This window comes from Papilio machaon, chromosome Z (genome assembly GCF_912999745.1).
Source record: "Papilio machaon chromosome Z, ilPapMach1.1, whole genome shotgun sequence".
In the NCBI taxonomy this organism is placed as follows: domain Eukaryota; kingdom Metazoa; phylum Arthropoda; class Insecta; order Lepidoptera; family Papilionidae; genus Papilio; species Papilio machaon.
In genome coordinates this window covers 8,627,928-8,645,594 of record NC_060016.1, presented here as the reverse complement: position 1 = coordinate 8,645,594, position 17,667 = coordinate 8,627,928, and the positions used below count along the sequence as shown (strand labels likewise).

At 34.3% G+C, this 17,667-nt stretch overlaps 1 protein-coding gene across 2 annotated transcripts in view; it reads left to right on the top strand.

The window, feature by feature from the left end:
- LOC106717252 (epidermal growth factor receptor) overlaps positions 1–16,229 on the top strand; it is a 75,616-nt gene extending 59,387 nt beyond the window's left edge. The window contains exons 1-5 of one of the 2 annotated variants that reach the window (XM_014511027.2): positions 2,533–2,714; positions 10,137–11,534; positions 11,849–11,981; positions 13,074–14,916; positions 15,210–16,229. In XM_014511027.2, coding sequence (XP_014366513.2) covers positions 2,582–2,714; positions 10,137–11,534; positions 11,849–11,981; positions 13,074–14,916; positions 15,210–16,025 — 4,323 coding nt within the window. In that variant the 5' untranslated portion in view covers positions 2,533–2,581 and the 3' untranslated portion in view covers positions 16,026–16,229. Of the gene's footprint in view, positions 1–2,532; positions 2,715–10,136; positions 11,535–11,848; positions 11,982–13,073; positions 14,917–15,209 lie in introns of those variants that run through there. The other variant, XM_014511028.2, reaches the window with a different exon arrangement.
- The last annotated feature ends 1,438 nt before the right edge of the window (positions 16,230–17,667 follow it).

The following is a 17,667-nucleotide window of genomic DNA, read 5'->3' as shown; positions in this document are numbered from 1 at the left end:
CATTAAAACAACGTCCATGTGATTTGTATTCGATTTTATAGGTTTGTACTTGAACAGCGTATTATTTCAATACGTAAGCGGAATAGTAACAAACGTAATTTCATTAAAAAATACTCGTTTGTATGCGTAAATAACTCAATTGATCGGAAAGGCAAACTAGCGCTTTAATATTACTAAATTTAAAAGTTTTAGAGCATAATCAACAACTATATGAATAATAATGGTGGCTAGCATAAATTTTGTAACGATGTGAATCTTAAAAATAGAGATGTCGAAATAATTTTGTAAAACTTTTCTCAGGTTTTTGTTTTACGTCAAACTCTCTAAGTGTTATTCCAATGCAGATAATATAAGTTCATATTACAGTTTTATGACGTCAAATTGGCCATGTGCCGCTCTTATCATTTGCCTGTAAATGATAGCAATATTCTATAATGTTGATATTCAATTCCCATAGAGAGCAAAAACAATTATATGCTTTATTTCATTGTACTGTTCAATTTTATCTTTTTGTTCTTTATTGACAAACTGTAGGCGGATTATAAGGGCCAAGCATATATTTATGTTGCATTAACAAAGGAAATTCAGCTCTATACCGCTGCAGTACTATTCTAAATCGATTGTCATCGCGTAAACTACATAAGGAACCGAAATTTATTGATATTAAATACCACAGAACGTCTAGCAAAGGTTAGTTACATTCGGATATTTTAAAATTATAAAAGCAATACTCGTTTTCAAATTCAATAATGTAATAAAAAAATAATAGTTTTTTTTTAAAGTACGTAAGTTATAAAGATCAAAATACATCTAGATAAGCGTGTTGGTATAAAAGTGTGACTGCTAGAATTTAGTTCAGGAATGTGAGGTGAACTAACTACAGCCTTAGCGCCAACCAATAGCCTAAAGTATGCATTACTATGCGCCTAACGCCTAACGTACATTACATTGCCTGTTTGTTATACATTCTCGGGGCAACGTACCGCTTTATGCAAGCAATGGAAGGCAAAATACATCGTATCTACCGCTGACATAATTCGTTAGGTTCCAAGCGTGCGGTTGAGAGTTCGACTTTCGTAAAGAGTTCAACGCGCGCTTTCCTTCTTCTACGCGCAATTTTACGAACCAGTCGTCGCTATTTGCTACAAATTCGACCATTATTTATAATCTAATATAATTTTTTTTTTTTTGCCTTTTATTGTGGTTCTTTTAGTTTAGTATAAAATGCAGTATAACCATGTATGAATATAATAAAATAATAAATAACCATATGTTCGTTTGTACCCATACATTTGTATACTTATGAAGTTAATTTCTCCAAATTAGTTTTGCTCATCAAACATAAGCCGTGTTGTTTTTTAAAATTAACGGATAAACGGATTCTCCAAACATTTGTTTGACCATCAATAAAACATATATGATCCTTTTTTTATTTAATTCCAGTTCATTAGGAAATATTATAATTCAAAACAGGTCGTGGTAACATTTATAACGTTCTTCTAACTCGTTTTACTACTTAAAGTTAATGCGAATTAGTCGTTATAAGCTTTTTACAGAAGCACTTTCGAGATAAAAATTTACAGGAAGACTAAGTTATTTGTTGATGTAAAAATTTTCCTATAACATTACTCCATTATGCTTTGTTATACGACTATTATAAATACGTATGTTTAGATGGATGGATGTTTGTTTGAAGGTATCTCCAGAACGGTTGCATGGATCTCGATGAAATTTGCCATAGAGGTAGAGCATAGTCTGGAACACATAGGGTTTTTACTATGTTCTCTTTTTTAATTTCACGCAAACGGATTCGCGGGCGACAGCTAGTTTTACTATGATAATAAACACAAATAAAAGTAACTACATTTATAAACGTATAATAAAAGTATCGTAATCTATGATGACCACAACAGAATATTAATTGGAACAGGCTATTAGATCAGATAGACATAAAATGTAACATCATGACACAACAAAAACAATCTAAGGTCCAGTTTGTGAGTTCAATTATTACCAGTACTAGCACGGGCTACAATGCGTACTTATTAAAGTTTGGTTATACGTGGCTTTTTTTTACCGTGAGCGTATCGACTCCGGCATACCTGCGTCCTTCTCGACGTTTACCTGTGCTTGTGACTGAGAGGGCAGCGCGGACAACTATAGACTTAATAATATTTTAGACATGTCCTCATAACTTAATGTGATTTTTCTTTTTGATAATTTTCCGCTTTCTGTGATATCATAAATACATAATATTTAAGAATGTTTCTATGATTAAAAATTATCGCAACTATTATAAAAAAATCAACTTTGGCTTACATGAAGCAAATTAGTTTAAATTAATACATTTGTACGTCATCGTTTTATTAATTAAATTAATATAATAGTTAAAGGTTAGAAAGGAATACCATTTTAAGCTTTCCCGCCCAAACACACCTGTAAACAGAAAGGTTTGTCTCGTAGAGCATAAGTCTATGGGTGCGCCCGCGCAGCGAGGTTTCAAAACCGGGCGGGCCAGTACACGATGGAAGCTAGTGCTGGACGGTTGTGTTCCGTTCTGCGTCGTGAGTGATGTCGCAGCATGTTGGCTGCGCGTGCTTTGTTGTGGTGCCTGTGCCTTGGCGCGTTCGGGGCGGCGGTTGCCGTCCGGCCGCATCGAGTACACCACGCCGTGTCCACGCGACACAAGCACTCGGAATTCGTTAAGGGAAAGAGTAAGTGCCGCCCACGGACAAACCGTTTTCACCAGTGTACACCCATTGAATGTTGTATGTAATACACATTCTTCTACAGCTGTAACCCCATTGAATTTGGCAGTGATATGGAAAAATCGTGAATGTGTTAATTGCTGGCTGATTCGAGTTATTAAACATTAAATTAAACTCAAGTGCCTTGTTTTTAATAGGGGTTGTAATCACGAAATGTCAATATGTACTTGGTAGAATTAAGAATTTGTTGTACTAACAGTTGGTATAAAATAAACAAAGATTATCTCGCGTCAACAAACATGTAGCCTTATATAGTGCGGAAAGCTGCTGTAAAGTCGTTACCAGCAGTTGCCTCCTACGTGTGTGTGTTTGTGCTTGTGTATACGCGTGTATATGTGCGTGTTGAAGATCAGAAATTCATTAGAGCAACTGATCAAGAACTACAAGTTAATATTTGTACAATCTTTATTTTCTAATTAAGCGTAATGAAACAAAGAATTTAAAAATAACGGTAACTCGTGAACACTGTGGTTTTTATGTCAATTACCATCTTGCTATTTAGAATTCGATTACGTACACTTTAATCAATAAAGTTGAAATAGTGTGGGTGGATGGTATGATGCCAATGTGAAGGGTGTCAACGCTACACCACGATCTTAAATTGCGAAATGCTTGCTTCACTCTCGGCTAAACCTTTTTACGTCGAAACATAGGTTCTTTCATCATCCAACTGGACTGTAAAAGAAAACATAAGTTTTTGTGATAAGGAAACTTGTGTCACTTCCTTTAGACTTCCTATTGATGTGTTCAATTAATGTATTTGTGTAATTATACCGGTTTTATAGGTTACCTTGACATTTTAGCTTGCGTGGATTAATTCAGTATGTAATGTTGGTAACACTATTATCTATTAACAGTATTATAGGCAATGAAACCTAAGTATAACAAATAGAACACACATTGAAAATCTTTACAATTACTTGATTGTTTTTTTTTTTTTTCAAAATAAAATAAACAATAGATTAGTAGTAATTCTTGAAACTAACGTAAAGAAACGTAAGGTTTTTTTTCGTAATAAATTTAAGATGGTAATTTTTCTTCTTTATGAAAAAGTAATAAGATCTCTTGAGAAGAACTTGCACTATATCTCAAGTTGTATAGACAAATGTTTGTTTTTGTCGGATTAGACGACTTCCTGAAAATAATTCGAATTTGTATGAAATATGTATCAAACTAGGAATATATCTCAAATCAAGGACTTTATTTAAAATGTATTCTAACATAAAAATAAATAAACCATAAAACTATATAACAACCAATATAGAGACAAAACAGAAAAACATTTCATTTAAATATTTCTTGTAAACTACAAAAACAATATGTTAAATAGTTTTGAATATTCATAGAAAATACAATACCTTTGAAGAATAAATAAAAGACGTGATGAAAACAATACAAAAATTGAGAATAACTTGTTAACATTTATAGAAGACAATCATATGAACATTAAGTATACAAAATAATTGGATAGTTCATTCAAATACCACACGCAAACACGGAACACTTAAAGATGTCGGTAATTATTGCTTGAAGTAGTCCGTGTATCATCATCAGCCTACGTCCCCACTGATGAACTCGGAACCTACCCTAAGTTAAGGGTGACTAGGCCATAGTCAACCACCCTGGTCCAGTGCGGGTTGGTTGACTTTACACATATCTTTGAATTTCTTCGCAGATAGGTCAAGGTTGCATGTCCATATGTAAATCGAAAGTCGAAAAACAGATTTGTACATGGCGGGATTTGAACCCAGGACCTCCAGATTACAAGTCAAGAGTTTAACACCTGAGCCACCGACGCTCCATATGGTCCGTGTAACCTTTATTCCATGTTGTACATTGTTAAACATTCTGTTTTGACAATGTCAACTCTTGTACTTAAGGGCGTACTTACGTTACTTCGCAGATTTAATGTTCAGGCATGCCATATGGCTCGCAAGCGAGAACCGTTTTCGGTAATTGTTAGGGCCATGCGTTGGGCAATAGTCTTTTCTTTACCGCACATTATCCTCATCAATTGAATACCTACACGAAGCTTGCTTTACATCGAACAAATATTTTTATTAGTCGTATGCCCACATGCTGTATAACAACCAAGTTATCAACTAATGAAATTACGCTCTTAAATATGTAGAACATTATGCTAAATTCAGATATCTTATTCTAAAAATTAAGGAATATTATTCGAAACTCCAAGCTTACTTTAACTTGACACTTATCTGCGCATTTAGAAACCTGGTAGCCTACCTAACCATTCTTAAGTATAGCTTTCTAGTGTCCCTTAGTGACCAAGACTCTTAGTGTAGCAGTTAAAAATTTAGTCGTTAATGTTATTAAAACGATCAAGTTACTCGAAAGAATGAAAGGCGTTCATAAATCTGCTTAAGCTCCCGTAACTGTAAACTTGTTTTGGTTAGCATTGTTATCGAAAGTTGTAAATTTTAAATAGTATTTAAACAAAAACTAACTTGGAATTTTATTTCAGCAAATTATTTAATACTTAGAATTTACAAAATACAAAATTTAACTATCCCCATTCTGAAAAGAATATTCTCCATTTTTTAATCCACTTTATGTTTTGTTATATCAGGCCGATTAAAGTTTTAAAATTAGTAAGCGATAAGTTAAAAAAAACTCAATATTATTTATTTGACAAATAACCCAAACAAGAAAATAACCATCTGATAGTGTTTGGTAAAGGTATTTAAGCAGTGAGAATAAATACTTAGAAATACAAACTCAAACTCAATATTCTCAACATTTTAGAATATTAAATATTCATTTAAAAATATAAAAATATAGTTTTACAACACAACAAAGTAGAGATATACACAAGTTATTGTAAGTAAAAATAAATGGTATATCACGGTTGATGTGATTTGTATTAACTTCCACGAATAGAATGGCATAGAAATGCACATATTAAAACGTGACAGAGGAAAATTGCATGCACATCGTGCTTTTATAAACGCATGATGCGTACAACACAAAACGATTTATTATATTATATTTTATTACCATTTATATAGGCCTTTTATTTTACATATGCAAAAACGCAACGCTTCTACGATTTCTAAGGAATCAAACTCGTGAGGCCTGGGTGGTTATTGCTACGCCTATAGTACACAGCCGCGAAAGCGAATAAAAATGCAGCGTAAATCAAAAGATATGAAAACGAACCTAAAATGAAAAGAAAGATTTGCTTCACATTAGATTTAAATCAAATTCATGACAGGTTTATTATATCAAAACTTCGTTTGAGATAATGTTCACTTTCGCGGCAATGTGCTACAGGTCTTATGCTGTCGTTTACGAAGCAGGCTGTATAACAACACGTTAAGAAGCGTGAACATATTTCCAACATTTAAAAAAGCATTCTTCACAAATGAATATCAAGTGAACTTTTAACAATACAATTTTCTTTAATACATTGATAAAAACCAGAGATTTAATTTTCAGTCAGTGTATTACGAGTCGTTTGTTTTGTGGATGTCTGATTAAAAAAAAGCATCCGTTTATGGAGCAGGATGATAGGGCTAGCCCATGTCACATTTTAACCATGAAAACTAGTAAAAATTGTATGGAACACATATTTTTGTTGGCAATATTTTACATACGTGATAAGACACATTTAAGTCAGTTATGATAAACAATGAATTGAAATTGATAAGTTCAAGAACTCGAAGTTTTCTAAAGGCAGTTTTTAAACATTTATTAAACATGTTATATTACAAGTTTATATTTTTATTTCTTTTACGAAACGGATCTCAATAAAGGTTGATGGAATTGCCATATTTATCACTGCACGATAAATCTATATAGATATAAAATGTTAGAGAATAGCTAAGAGATGTCGGCTCTAACATCCGTTATGTATGAACCCGTTAGAAAAAGATACATTTGAATATGAATATATTTTAATGAATTAACTTGACGAAATCCTAATCTTAATATAATTCTATACATTACGAGTATCAATGTCGTATTAATTTTCATTTAATTCCTATTAAAAAGCTCTCTGGGTAAATTTTTTAGTGTATTTACATAATCGTACTTAATATTTTTTAAGTTATTACTAAATTACGTTACTTAAAGTAAATGTTATGTTACTTAAAATTGAATATTTTAAAATATAATTAATATCTATTAGATTTAATTATATTTAAAATTAAATTCAAAGAATTTTATTTATAAATTCACATCCAGGATGTTTGCGATTAAGCTAAGAAATAAAGAAAAAAAAAACTAAAATCAAAAATTTATATTGACTATTATGATAAAATTCTCTTGTTAATTAAGTTAGACATGTCATTAATTTATATTTGAAATGTTTAATCGTTTGAGGCGCGATTTATTAAAGAATTTATAATTCTTGTTCAAACGGCTGCATAAAATTTTAATAAACCAGAAGAGATAAAATTCATCCTGTATCTTGACCCATTCCGAATATTTCGAATATAATTAAACTTTAAGTGAAAATTGTACTAGTGATTTATTGCTTTTAATTTTTACTTCATCGACATGACATAATATAATAAAATAATTAATTCGTAAAAGATTTTTATCTATATTTTAATCCAAATAATGACATCATTTAAACTATATTTATGGGAACAAATAGCGAAGTTATACCATTTATGCAATTACTTTAATGGATTAATAATGCTTAAGATAGAGTAAATGAGGACAAACTCATAAGATTTATTACATTCTTTACTTTTCAATTTTGGTATAAAGTGACGGTAACTTTTACTGGCGTTTATTTTTGGAAGTTAAGTATTGTAATATAAAAACACACATTATTGCTTCGTGAATATAATCCACCGGTCACTGTCCGTGACTTTCTGAAAAACAATTCTAGTTTCGAATCCAATGCCGCTTTTATTCATTTCACAGTGGTAGCTTACGTTAGCCGCGACAAGGTACGGACCACAATGAGAGATTGTAGTGAAAGGTCGAGTTACGAGAATGAAATGGTAGTGGAACAAAACTGGTTCCAATACCTCAGAATGCAAGTAACTGGATAAAAACATTGGCCTGAGACAAACCAGTCGCCAAGCTTTACACTTAAAGAGGCACACGTTAAAAGATCGGCTAAGGAGGACCTCGGACAACATAACTGATTCAATATTATTCCATTATTTATCAAAATTGTTTTTTAAACGGTATATTTTTTACTTAGTATTATTTATTATTTTAATTGTAAAACATTTGCCTTTCATTTTTTGGAAAGTATTAATTTATTAATTGTTGCTGATGTTAACACGGGCGTGCAAATATTGCTAATAAATGCGAATGTTTATACGGATGTATGGAAAGACGGATGATTGTCATAAGATTTGAGATATCCAGAACCGGTACATGGATCTCGCTAACATTTGGCATGGATGCAGAACATATCAGTACCTTAATTTTTGTGTGTTTTCCAGTAAAGACATTCATGCCTTAGCCTCAAAAGAAGCCGCCTACGTGTAGCTCAACTTTTTTTTTAATTACTTGAACATTTTCGTTAGGAATGCCATCTATTGGTGAAAATGTGAATTAATAAGGTTCTAGTGTTCAACCTTCTCAAATAAAGCTTTCATCAAATTGGTACATACTCTTCGTCAACAGAGGTAGCTTTTTTAAATATTCTTTAAAGATAATTAAAAAAGTATTAACAGTTACTTGATGACATTAAGTTATTTTTAAGTAATATTAACATGGGTATCAAGGTACTGTAAGTAGCTGCGAGTAAAAGATGGTTCAGTCGTGCTAATCTCTTAACTTCTCATAGCATCTCACTTCCTAAACAGCTCTAAGTAGAAGTTTTGCTAGAGTAAAATATATGTAAACAAAATATAATTAACCTTAACACTACATCTTTAATGAACATTTTATAAAAGTACTTCTATTAAATTTATACTTTCCATAAAAAAAAAATTGTCGCTTACGATGTTTTGTAGGACAACATATAGTTAACAGGTGTCAGGAATGTACGAAGTCAGTAAGCGCGACGCATTAACTTCAATACTATCACGGTGTGATCTCGTCACATCTGGGTCGACCGGACATCGGATTTCTACCCACACAACACACGACCGAAAACCGAATGTTATAAATCACAAACAATTCCGGTACTATCCATCGAACATTTATATTTGGCCATGTAACGTGGGAGGTGCCCTCGCCGAAAACGTGTGCAACGGACGTACTTTACAATGACAGAAATTTGGTTGACTTTCATTAATGTTGACTGTATGTAAAATAAACATTCTAAAAAAGAAATGTAAAACTGATCAATTTCATCATCAACTCAACGCAATCTGCGTTGCTAAGATGTACATCGTTTCCCTGTAGATCTTTACCCTGCATCATTGAAATCGAGAAGCTTGAACCTATCCGAAAAGAGGGAATTGATATCTTAATAGGGGATTGATGTGTTTTATGCCGATAATTGAAAGTTGTACTTTCCATTACCGTCGATATCCACTGCTAAGACACATGTTTTTTATTGAGATGGATGGCAATATGTTTTATAGATTTCTCGGTAGTGAAAGCTCACTGTTATTGTGTACCTCGTTGACAAGATATGATATGCAATAGACACCTTCATATATTATCTTTAATTGAATACCAAAGATGTCGAAGCACTGACTGCTCTAAGCTCTCTTAAATCAAGAATATTTTGTACGAATTTGTATCGTGCAAGATAAGTACCTAGTACTTGAGTGGTGTAAACAATTAAAAAACTTATTCCTTGTCTTCTTAATATACTATACAATGAACGTTACCATCGTCTTAACAAAAAAAAACCTTTGTATTTACCGGAGCAGGTAAATAAAACCCACCTTGCGACTAGTAAAGAATTTCTATACGTTCAGTGCAAGTTTTTTTTTAACTACACGCTGATTTTAGATAATAAATCAAAGCTATACAAATTCAAAAGTTCTTCCGTTTTATAATTCAGTGAAATACTAAATGTTAGTTTTGACAAGCCTGTTTTTAAACTTCATGAAACTTACTAAAGTGTCCTGATACTGTTTTTTAAACATTTTTGATACATGTTCAATCAAATAATCTTCTGATTCATGTTATATCTACCTTTAAACTAAATAAAGTTCATTATAAAATAATAATTTCAATACTTTAGTCACGAATAGCGGTGTTACGTGTAGCGTAGTAGATGAAACTGGCTTCGCTAGCCGCCCACGCCTCACCGCCTCTTCATTAGGGCGAGGACTGCCAGACTTGTCAAAACTATCGACGCAATCAAACACATACTTTATGCATATCTTTTCATAAAAGTATTTTAAGTTATGAGCTATTTCAATGTATTATCTACAATTACTATAAAGTAAAAGTACTAACAGTTGTTTTTTCTCTTTACAGTATGCATCGGAACAAAGGGGCGGATGTCGGTTCCTTCGAACCGCGACACACACTACAGAAACCTAAGAGATCGCTTCACAAACTGCACGTATGTCGATGGCAATCTGGAACTGACCTGGCTTCATAATGAAACGATGGACTTGTCGTTTCTCAAACATATAAGAGAAGTAACTGGATATGTACTCATTTCACATGTGAACGTGCGCCAAATTATCTTACCCCAATTGCAAATAATCCGAGGGCGGACGTTGTTCAAATTAAATGTACGAGATGAAGAGTTTGCACTTATGGTCACAATGTCCTCAGCCTTTACACTTGAACTGCCCGCGCTTAGAGACGTGTTGCGAGGAAGCGTCGGGATATACAATAATTTTAATCTCTGTCATGTTAAAACTATAAATTGGGATGAAATAATAACAGGTGTAAATGCAACTTACGTTTATGTGTACACGTTTACGGCCCAAGAAAGGGAATGTCGTTGCCATCCCAGCTGCGAAGCCGGTTGTTGGGGCGACGGGCCTGAAAACTGTCAAAAGTTCTCGAAAACAAACTGCAGTCCGCAATGTGCGCAGGGTCGCTGTTTCGGACCTAACCCACGAGATTGTTGTAACACTTTTTGTGCCGGAGGTTGCACAGGGCCTTTGCCCAGTCAATGCCTTGCATGCAGAAACTTTTATGACGAAGGCACCTGTTCCCAAGAATGTCCACCGATGCAAATATACAATCCCACCACTTATTCATGGGAACCGAACCCTAATGGAAAGTACGCTTATGGAGCGACTTGCGTGCGCAATTGTCCGGAACATCTATTAAAAGACAATGGCGCGTGTGTGAGAAGTTGTCCTCCAAACAAGACTGCCGTAAATGGAGAGTGTATACCGTGTAATGTCACTTGTCCTAAGACATGTCGGGCAGAGAAACCAATTCATTCTGGAAACATTGACAGTTTTAAAGATTGTACCATCATAGATGGATCAATAGAGATATTAGAAATGACATTTACGGGCTTCCAACACATCAACCCAGATTATTCTTTCGGCGACCGTTATCCTAAAATGGAACCGGATAGCTTGGAGGTATTCAGTACTGTCCGCGAAGTCACCGGCTACTTAAACGTTCAGGCTCACCATCCAAATTTCACCAGTTTATCATATTTTAGAAATTTGGAAGTGATCGGAGGTCGTCAAGTTGTAGAAAATCTTTTTGCCTCGCTGTACATAGTCAAAACTTCCTTGCGTTCTTTGGGACTGAAATCATTAAAGAGAGTCAATTCTGGAGCTATAGCGATCATGGAGAATAGATATCTGTGCTTTGCTGATAAAATTGCTTGGAATAAACTCGGCAAATCGAAGGACCATAAGCAAATAATTCAGAAGAATGGCGATCCAAAAACTTGTGGTGAGTATAATTTGTGATAAGCTATGCGTAATGGGGATCCTCATAATTAGTTAAAAAAAGCATTTGCGATTTATATTTCAAATATTAAAATCTGTAAAATTTGCTTGAGCGAAATTGCATATTAGCAGTTGTTATAATTTTTCTATGAAAATTTCTATTGTCATTTTTATACAAACTAACCCTATTAACAATGAAGCTATACTAGGTTAATGCTAAGCGTGATTTGTAAACACTTGTTGGCACAAGTTTGTTTACATTTTTATAAGCTCCTTTGGAGTTGTTTAACATGTTTTCGTTCCCTGTTTGTCGAGCAGAAAGTGCAAATTTGGTGTGTGATCATCAATGCTCGCCGGACGGTTGCTGGGGGCCGGGACCTGAGCAATGTCTCTCCTGTGAAAACTATAAGTTCGGCGAAACCTGCATACAGAATTGCAGTGTACTGCCAGGGTTGGTATTTGACTGTTTTACTCTTTAGTATAAGTTCAACAATCAATGTTTTTAATTTTTTTTTTCAGATCATCGTTACGTGGTACGGTAGTCTGATATGCTATGCGAATTGTTTGTTTTTTTATTCATTTTTAATTACTATTGAAAATATATTTAACATTTGGTTTGAAGTTTTATATGTTATGATGATGTTAGTCAATACAATAAAATTTATTCATTTTTAAATTCGTTTGCTCATCAAATTATTCTGGGAACTTTTTTTACCATTTGGATAATATTGTTAATGGAAATATTTGTTAGTCGACGATACTAATTGACAAATTTCCTTTTTAACCTTCTTTAACCTTCATTTAGTAGTCAAAAAAATGCATTGAGTGCATGGGTGAGAACCCATTAAAAAGGGTTAAGAAAAATCTTTGAGTTTTCAAATTAATTTTAGGGCTGTCAAAACTCTTATTATATAACTAGCTACAGCTACTAGCCTACATAATCTTCAATGCTTGTTGAGTATATGTTACCTACATAACTTGGTTCGACTGTCAGATACTTGGTATGGGATCAACCTCATAGTCGTCTGAAAGAACTTACAAACTTACAATGCTATAAATTTTCTAACAGTCAAGATTTTCACATTCATTCCCGTAATTTTTTCTACGTACTATATAAATATGTATGATTAATTAAGACACACTTGTTATAAGTACAAATTAGTGCTCCGATATCATCGACGTGTGAATTAATTCAATGTCGCTGACATACTTGTACAAGAGTTCTTATTTTTCTGAAGGATTCAGTGTTCCAGGAGTGCTTTTGGGAACTCATAAACAAATGTACTTTATTATTAATTGTTAGTATAATACCATGTATCAAATTCGGGTAGCAAACTTTATTCAATATGGCAACCTTATTAACATAACAAAACTGAGTTAATGTGTGGGTTGCCCACTCTTACCGGTTCGACGGCCTAACTCGGTTTTGTTCCCATTGTTAGATATCGCAACTCTCTAAAATATACCTTTCATTCCACTATAATATGCACAAATACGTGATATAAATACCGTTTGCTTATAAATTTTGTTTCTATCTTTTCAGGCTATATCAAGCCGGTCCGAAAACTTGCAAGCAATGTCACCCTGAATGTTTAGATGGATGTTCAGGACCAAGCCGGGCAAACTGCACGAAATGCAAACACGTACGCGACGGTCCATACTGCGTTGCAGATTGTCCTGAGTCGAGATATGCTTCAGAAAACGGAACATGCCAACCTTGCCATTCCAATTGTTACAATGGCTGTACTGGACCGGCTAACACAGTCGGCCCAGGTGGATGCTTTTCCTGTAAGAAAGCCATCATTAGCGTTGAAGCCACAGTTGAAAGTTGCCTCAAAGAAAATGAACCATGCCCAGACGGCTATTATAATGAATGGGTGGGCAATGTAAAGCTTCTCGAAGGAAAAGTAAAAGTAGTTTGCAGGAAATGCCATCCTTTATGCATCAAGTGTACCGGTTTTGGAATACACGAGCAAGTATGTCAGGTGTGTAATGGATTTAAACGTGGTGACCAATGCGAAGACGAATGCCCTGCTGATCATTTCACAGACAAAGTCAACAGATTATGTACTCCTTGTCACCATGAGTGTCGTGGCTGCACTGGGCCATTATCAACTGATTGTGTCAAGTGTCAAAATCTAAAAATATTTATTCCCGGCGAAACGAACGCAGTTCATCCAAATCAAGCTTTCAATTGTACTGCAAATTGTCCAGAAGATAAACCATACAAAATTTATTTTGATGAACTCGTTGAAAACCCCATCGAAGAACCTTACTGCTCGGAGTTAGCCAGCGGCTCTCATACTATGGCTACTGCAAACATACCTACAGTACTAGTGATAGTTCTTGTTTTAGCTTTCATTCTGTTCATGATACTTGGTATAATTGGATATACATATCGACAAAAAGCTAAAGCCAAAAAGGAAGCTGTTAAAATGACAATGGTTTTGACGGGTTGCGAAGACAACGAACCACTTCGACCGACTAACGTAAAACCCAACTTAGCAAAACTACGAATTGTGAAAGAAGCCGAATTGCGGCGAGGAGGTACGCTTGGTTACGGTGCTTTTGGCGAAGTTTATAAAGGAGTTTGGGTACCAGAAGGCGAAAATGTTAAAATACCTGTTGCAATTAAAGTTCTGAAAGAAGGCACCGGGGCAAATTCTAGCAAAGAATTCTTAGAAGAAGCATACATAATGGCTAGCGTTGAGCACCCTAATCTCCTCCAGTTACTAGCCGTGTGCATGACGAATCAAATGATGCTTATAACTCAGCTGATGCCACTTGGCAACTTGCTTGATTACGTGCGAACACATAAAGAGAAGATTGGTTCTAAGGCATTTCTAAATTGGTGCACCCAAATTGCTCGGGGCATGGCCTATTTAGAAGAGAAAAGACTAGTTCATAGAGACTTGGCTGCTCGTAATGTTTTAGTACAGACGCCAAATTGCGTAAAGATAACTGACTTCGGCCTAGCGAAACTTTTAGACATAAATGAAGACGAATATAAAGCGGCTGGTGGTAAGATGCCGATTAAATGGTTGGCGTTAGAATGTGTACTTCACAGGATTTTCACACACAAAAGTGATGTGTGGGCATTTGGCGTAACCATATGGGAGATATTGAGTTACGGTGCACGGCCGTATGCTAACATATCTGCTAGAGATGTACCCGAATTGATCGAGAATGGTCTGAAACTTCCACAGCCTAGCATATGTACATTAGATATTTACTGCGTGATGGTATCTTGTTGGATGCTGGATGCAGATAGCAGACCTACTTTCAAACAACTAGCAGACACGTTTGCAGAAATGGCCAGAGATCCTGGTCGTTACCTCGTCATACCCGGGGACAAGTTTATGCGACTGCCATCCTATTCTACGCAGGTAAGATCGTAATTTTATATAGATTTCATTTTAATAAGGTTAATCATATCCATGGTAACTTGGTTCATTCGCTTATATTTTTGAAAGGATCTTTGATCGATTTGTTATAAACTTTAATATTTCAAATATAATTTTTCGTATATTAATCCAAAGTTTTTAAGTAATTAGTAAAGTATTTAATCTTATTTTTTTATGAATACTAATACGACAACAATTTACGAGGTGTACATATATTTATAAAGCAACTATATAATATAAATTTAAAACAAAATTTTACGTGTACATCGTTTCAGGATGAAAAGGAACTGATTAAAACGCTCTCATCGGCAATTGAAGGTCCTGAACCTTTAGTGGAAGCGGATGAGTATCTCCAACCGAAACTGAAAGCAGTTTCCGGTGCGGGCATGCCAGGTACCGCAATAAACGCCGGTGTCGAATCACAGAACAACAACTCTTTGAAGCCATGTTCTTCCTCGTCCTGGGCAAACAACGCAACTGCTCAAGATGGCGCAGCTATCGATGGATCTGGCAAACCTGAGACTTGGGATCAAGATCTACTTAGATACAATCAAGCCAACTCAGACGGCGAATTGAGACACTATTTCAATAATCGAGTATACGCCACGGATTGCTCCAACTGTTTAGACAACAACTTTGACAGTATGTCCAAAACAAAGGAAGCCCAAGTGGGCAATCTAAAATTGAATCTACCCTTAGATGAGGATGATTATCTCATGCCATCGCCGCAGCATAATCAAAACGCTTCCACTTATATGGATTTGATAAGTGAAGGTGGAGAGAGCCAGGAGAGCAAGGATTTGCGTTATTCAGGTTACGTGAGTTCAAAGAGATGTATCGACAATCCTGAATACTTGATGTCGGATCAAACTGAACCAGTACAAACTTTGGGCATACCAACAGACGAGCCAGCGCCTCTAGAATCGTTATGCACGAGCGAAGGGAGCGGTAGTGAGTCCACACCGCAACCCGGCACAAGCAAATACTTGCCCCAGAGATCTGTAGAGGAAGAATCGATGTCTGATCACGAATATTACAACGACTTGCAACGCGAACTACAACCACTTCGTAGAAACGAGACCACGGTGTAGTGTTTGCTTGTAAATGACACCCTCTCCTCGTCACGCGAACAAACAGACTGATCTCTCGCAAGTTTTGATTTTTACTTAATATTGCGCGCGTGCGCACCCCGTGCCATTGAGTGATGGCTAGTGTTAGCTTGTTGATAAACTTTCAGAGTAAAAAATTTATTAATTTTAAAAACCAATTTGTTATCTCTTCTACTTAATATTTTGTAAAGGTACTGTTAAGTGTATAAAACAAATGAATACTGAATTTTTGTAAAATATATTTTGGAATTCGGTGCTCATATATGATGCACAAACAAAATATAAGTTATTTATTAATTTAGTATAAGGATGGCTATGTTTACGTTTTCCGAATGTTTTAGTTATAAGAGAGTGTTATTTTAATTTTAAACTGTGATAATTAGATTAATTTACAAGCGTACATTAAAACAGATCATGAAATCTTACTAAATTGATTGTACCGAAATATAAAAGACAAACAATGCTTACCATCGTGTTATTTGTTCAAATGGTAATAAAAAAAAAACATTACAACAAATGACTTCCCAGACAATTATGTAAATGGATCTTGCCACTAAAAAGCCGTTTGTTATTTAGGGCCATAAACTTGCTTTAAATTTGCTTGCCCTTACCTGTTTTTTTTTTCCAAAATATGTGGTGTTAAACTGCGTTGTAAATAATATAGATAATAAAATATTAAATCTATGTATTTATAACAAAAAACTTTATGTAAACATTCAAAAGTCTTAGCACAAAACAAGCTCAAAATGTTTTCAATTGAAATGCAAATATATTTTTGTATGTTAAAGTGTAGATAAGTAGATAAGTTTTCTTTTTTAGACCAAACCCTCGTATGCCATGTAATGTGTAAATAAACTATAATTTTGTATAAAATATATAAACATCTAATGATATGTAATAGTGTTGTTTGTATGTAATAAAAAATACATACTTATTATTTTGTTGTCAATAGATTTCAGATGAATATTTTGGTTATTCCAAATTATTGTGCCATTTCAACTATTGCGTAATGAATTACTTTTCTACTCCTTTATTATTTTCTATCGAATATATTTATGTGGATTTTGTCAAGATTTCTTTAATTCGTGGTGTTTAAATAATGTAAAAAATTAAATGAAATTGTCTTCTTTTCAAAATGTAATAAACTTATACCTATGTCTGTGTAGTTTGTAGTCCACATAATATATCGTAGATACGATTTTAGTTCATGATTTTATTATATGAAATTTTTTATCATCAACATGGCTGACGTACATTTGTATATAAACAGTGATTCAAATATAGCTATATATCAAACATTGATAAATGAAATTCAAATAAAACTAATCGTGTTGTTTCTATTTCTCTGATACCAGACCAATATTAAAACTGTAAGTTTATTTTTTTAGGGTTCCGTTACTTGAAATGAAAAATGAAACCCATAAAGGATCACTTTGTTGTCCGTCCGTCTGTCTGTCAAGACCCTTTTTCTCAGAAACGTGTGGAGGTGTCAAACTGGAATTCATGTCAAATACTCATGTCTACTGTCACTTTGAGCTGTGAAAAAAATCAAACTTCTAAGCTAAGGCAATCAAAAGATGTAGTTTTTAAGCCGCAAATTTGCGAAAATTTTCAACACTCACAA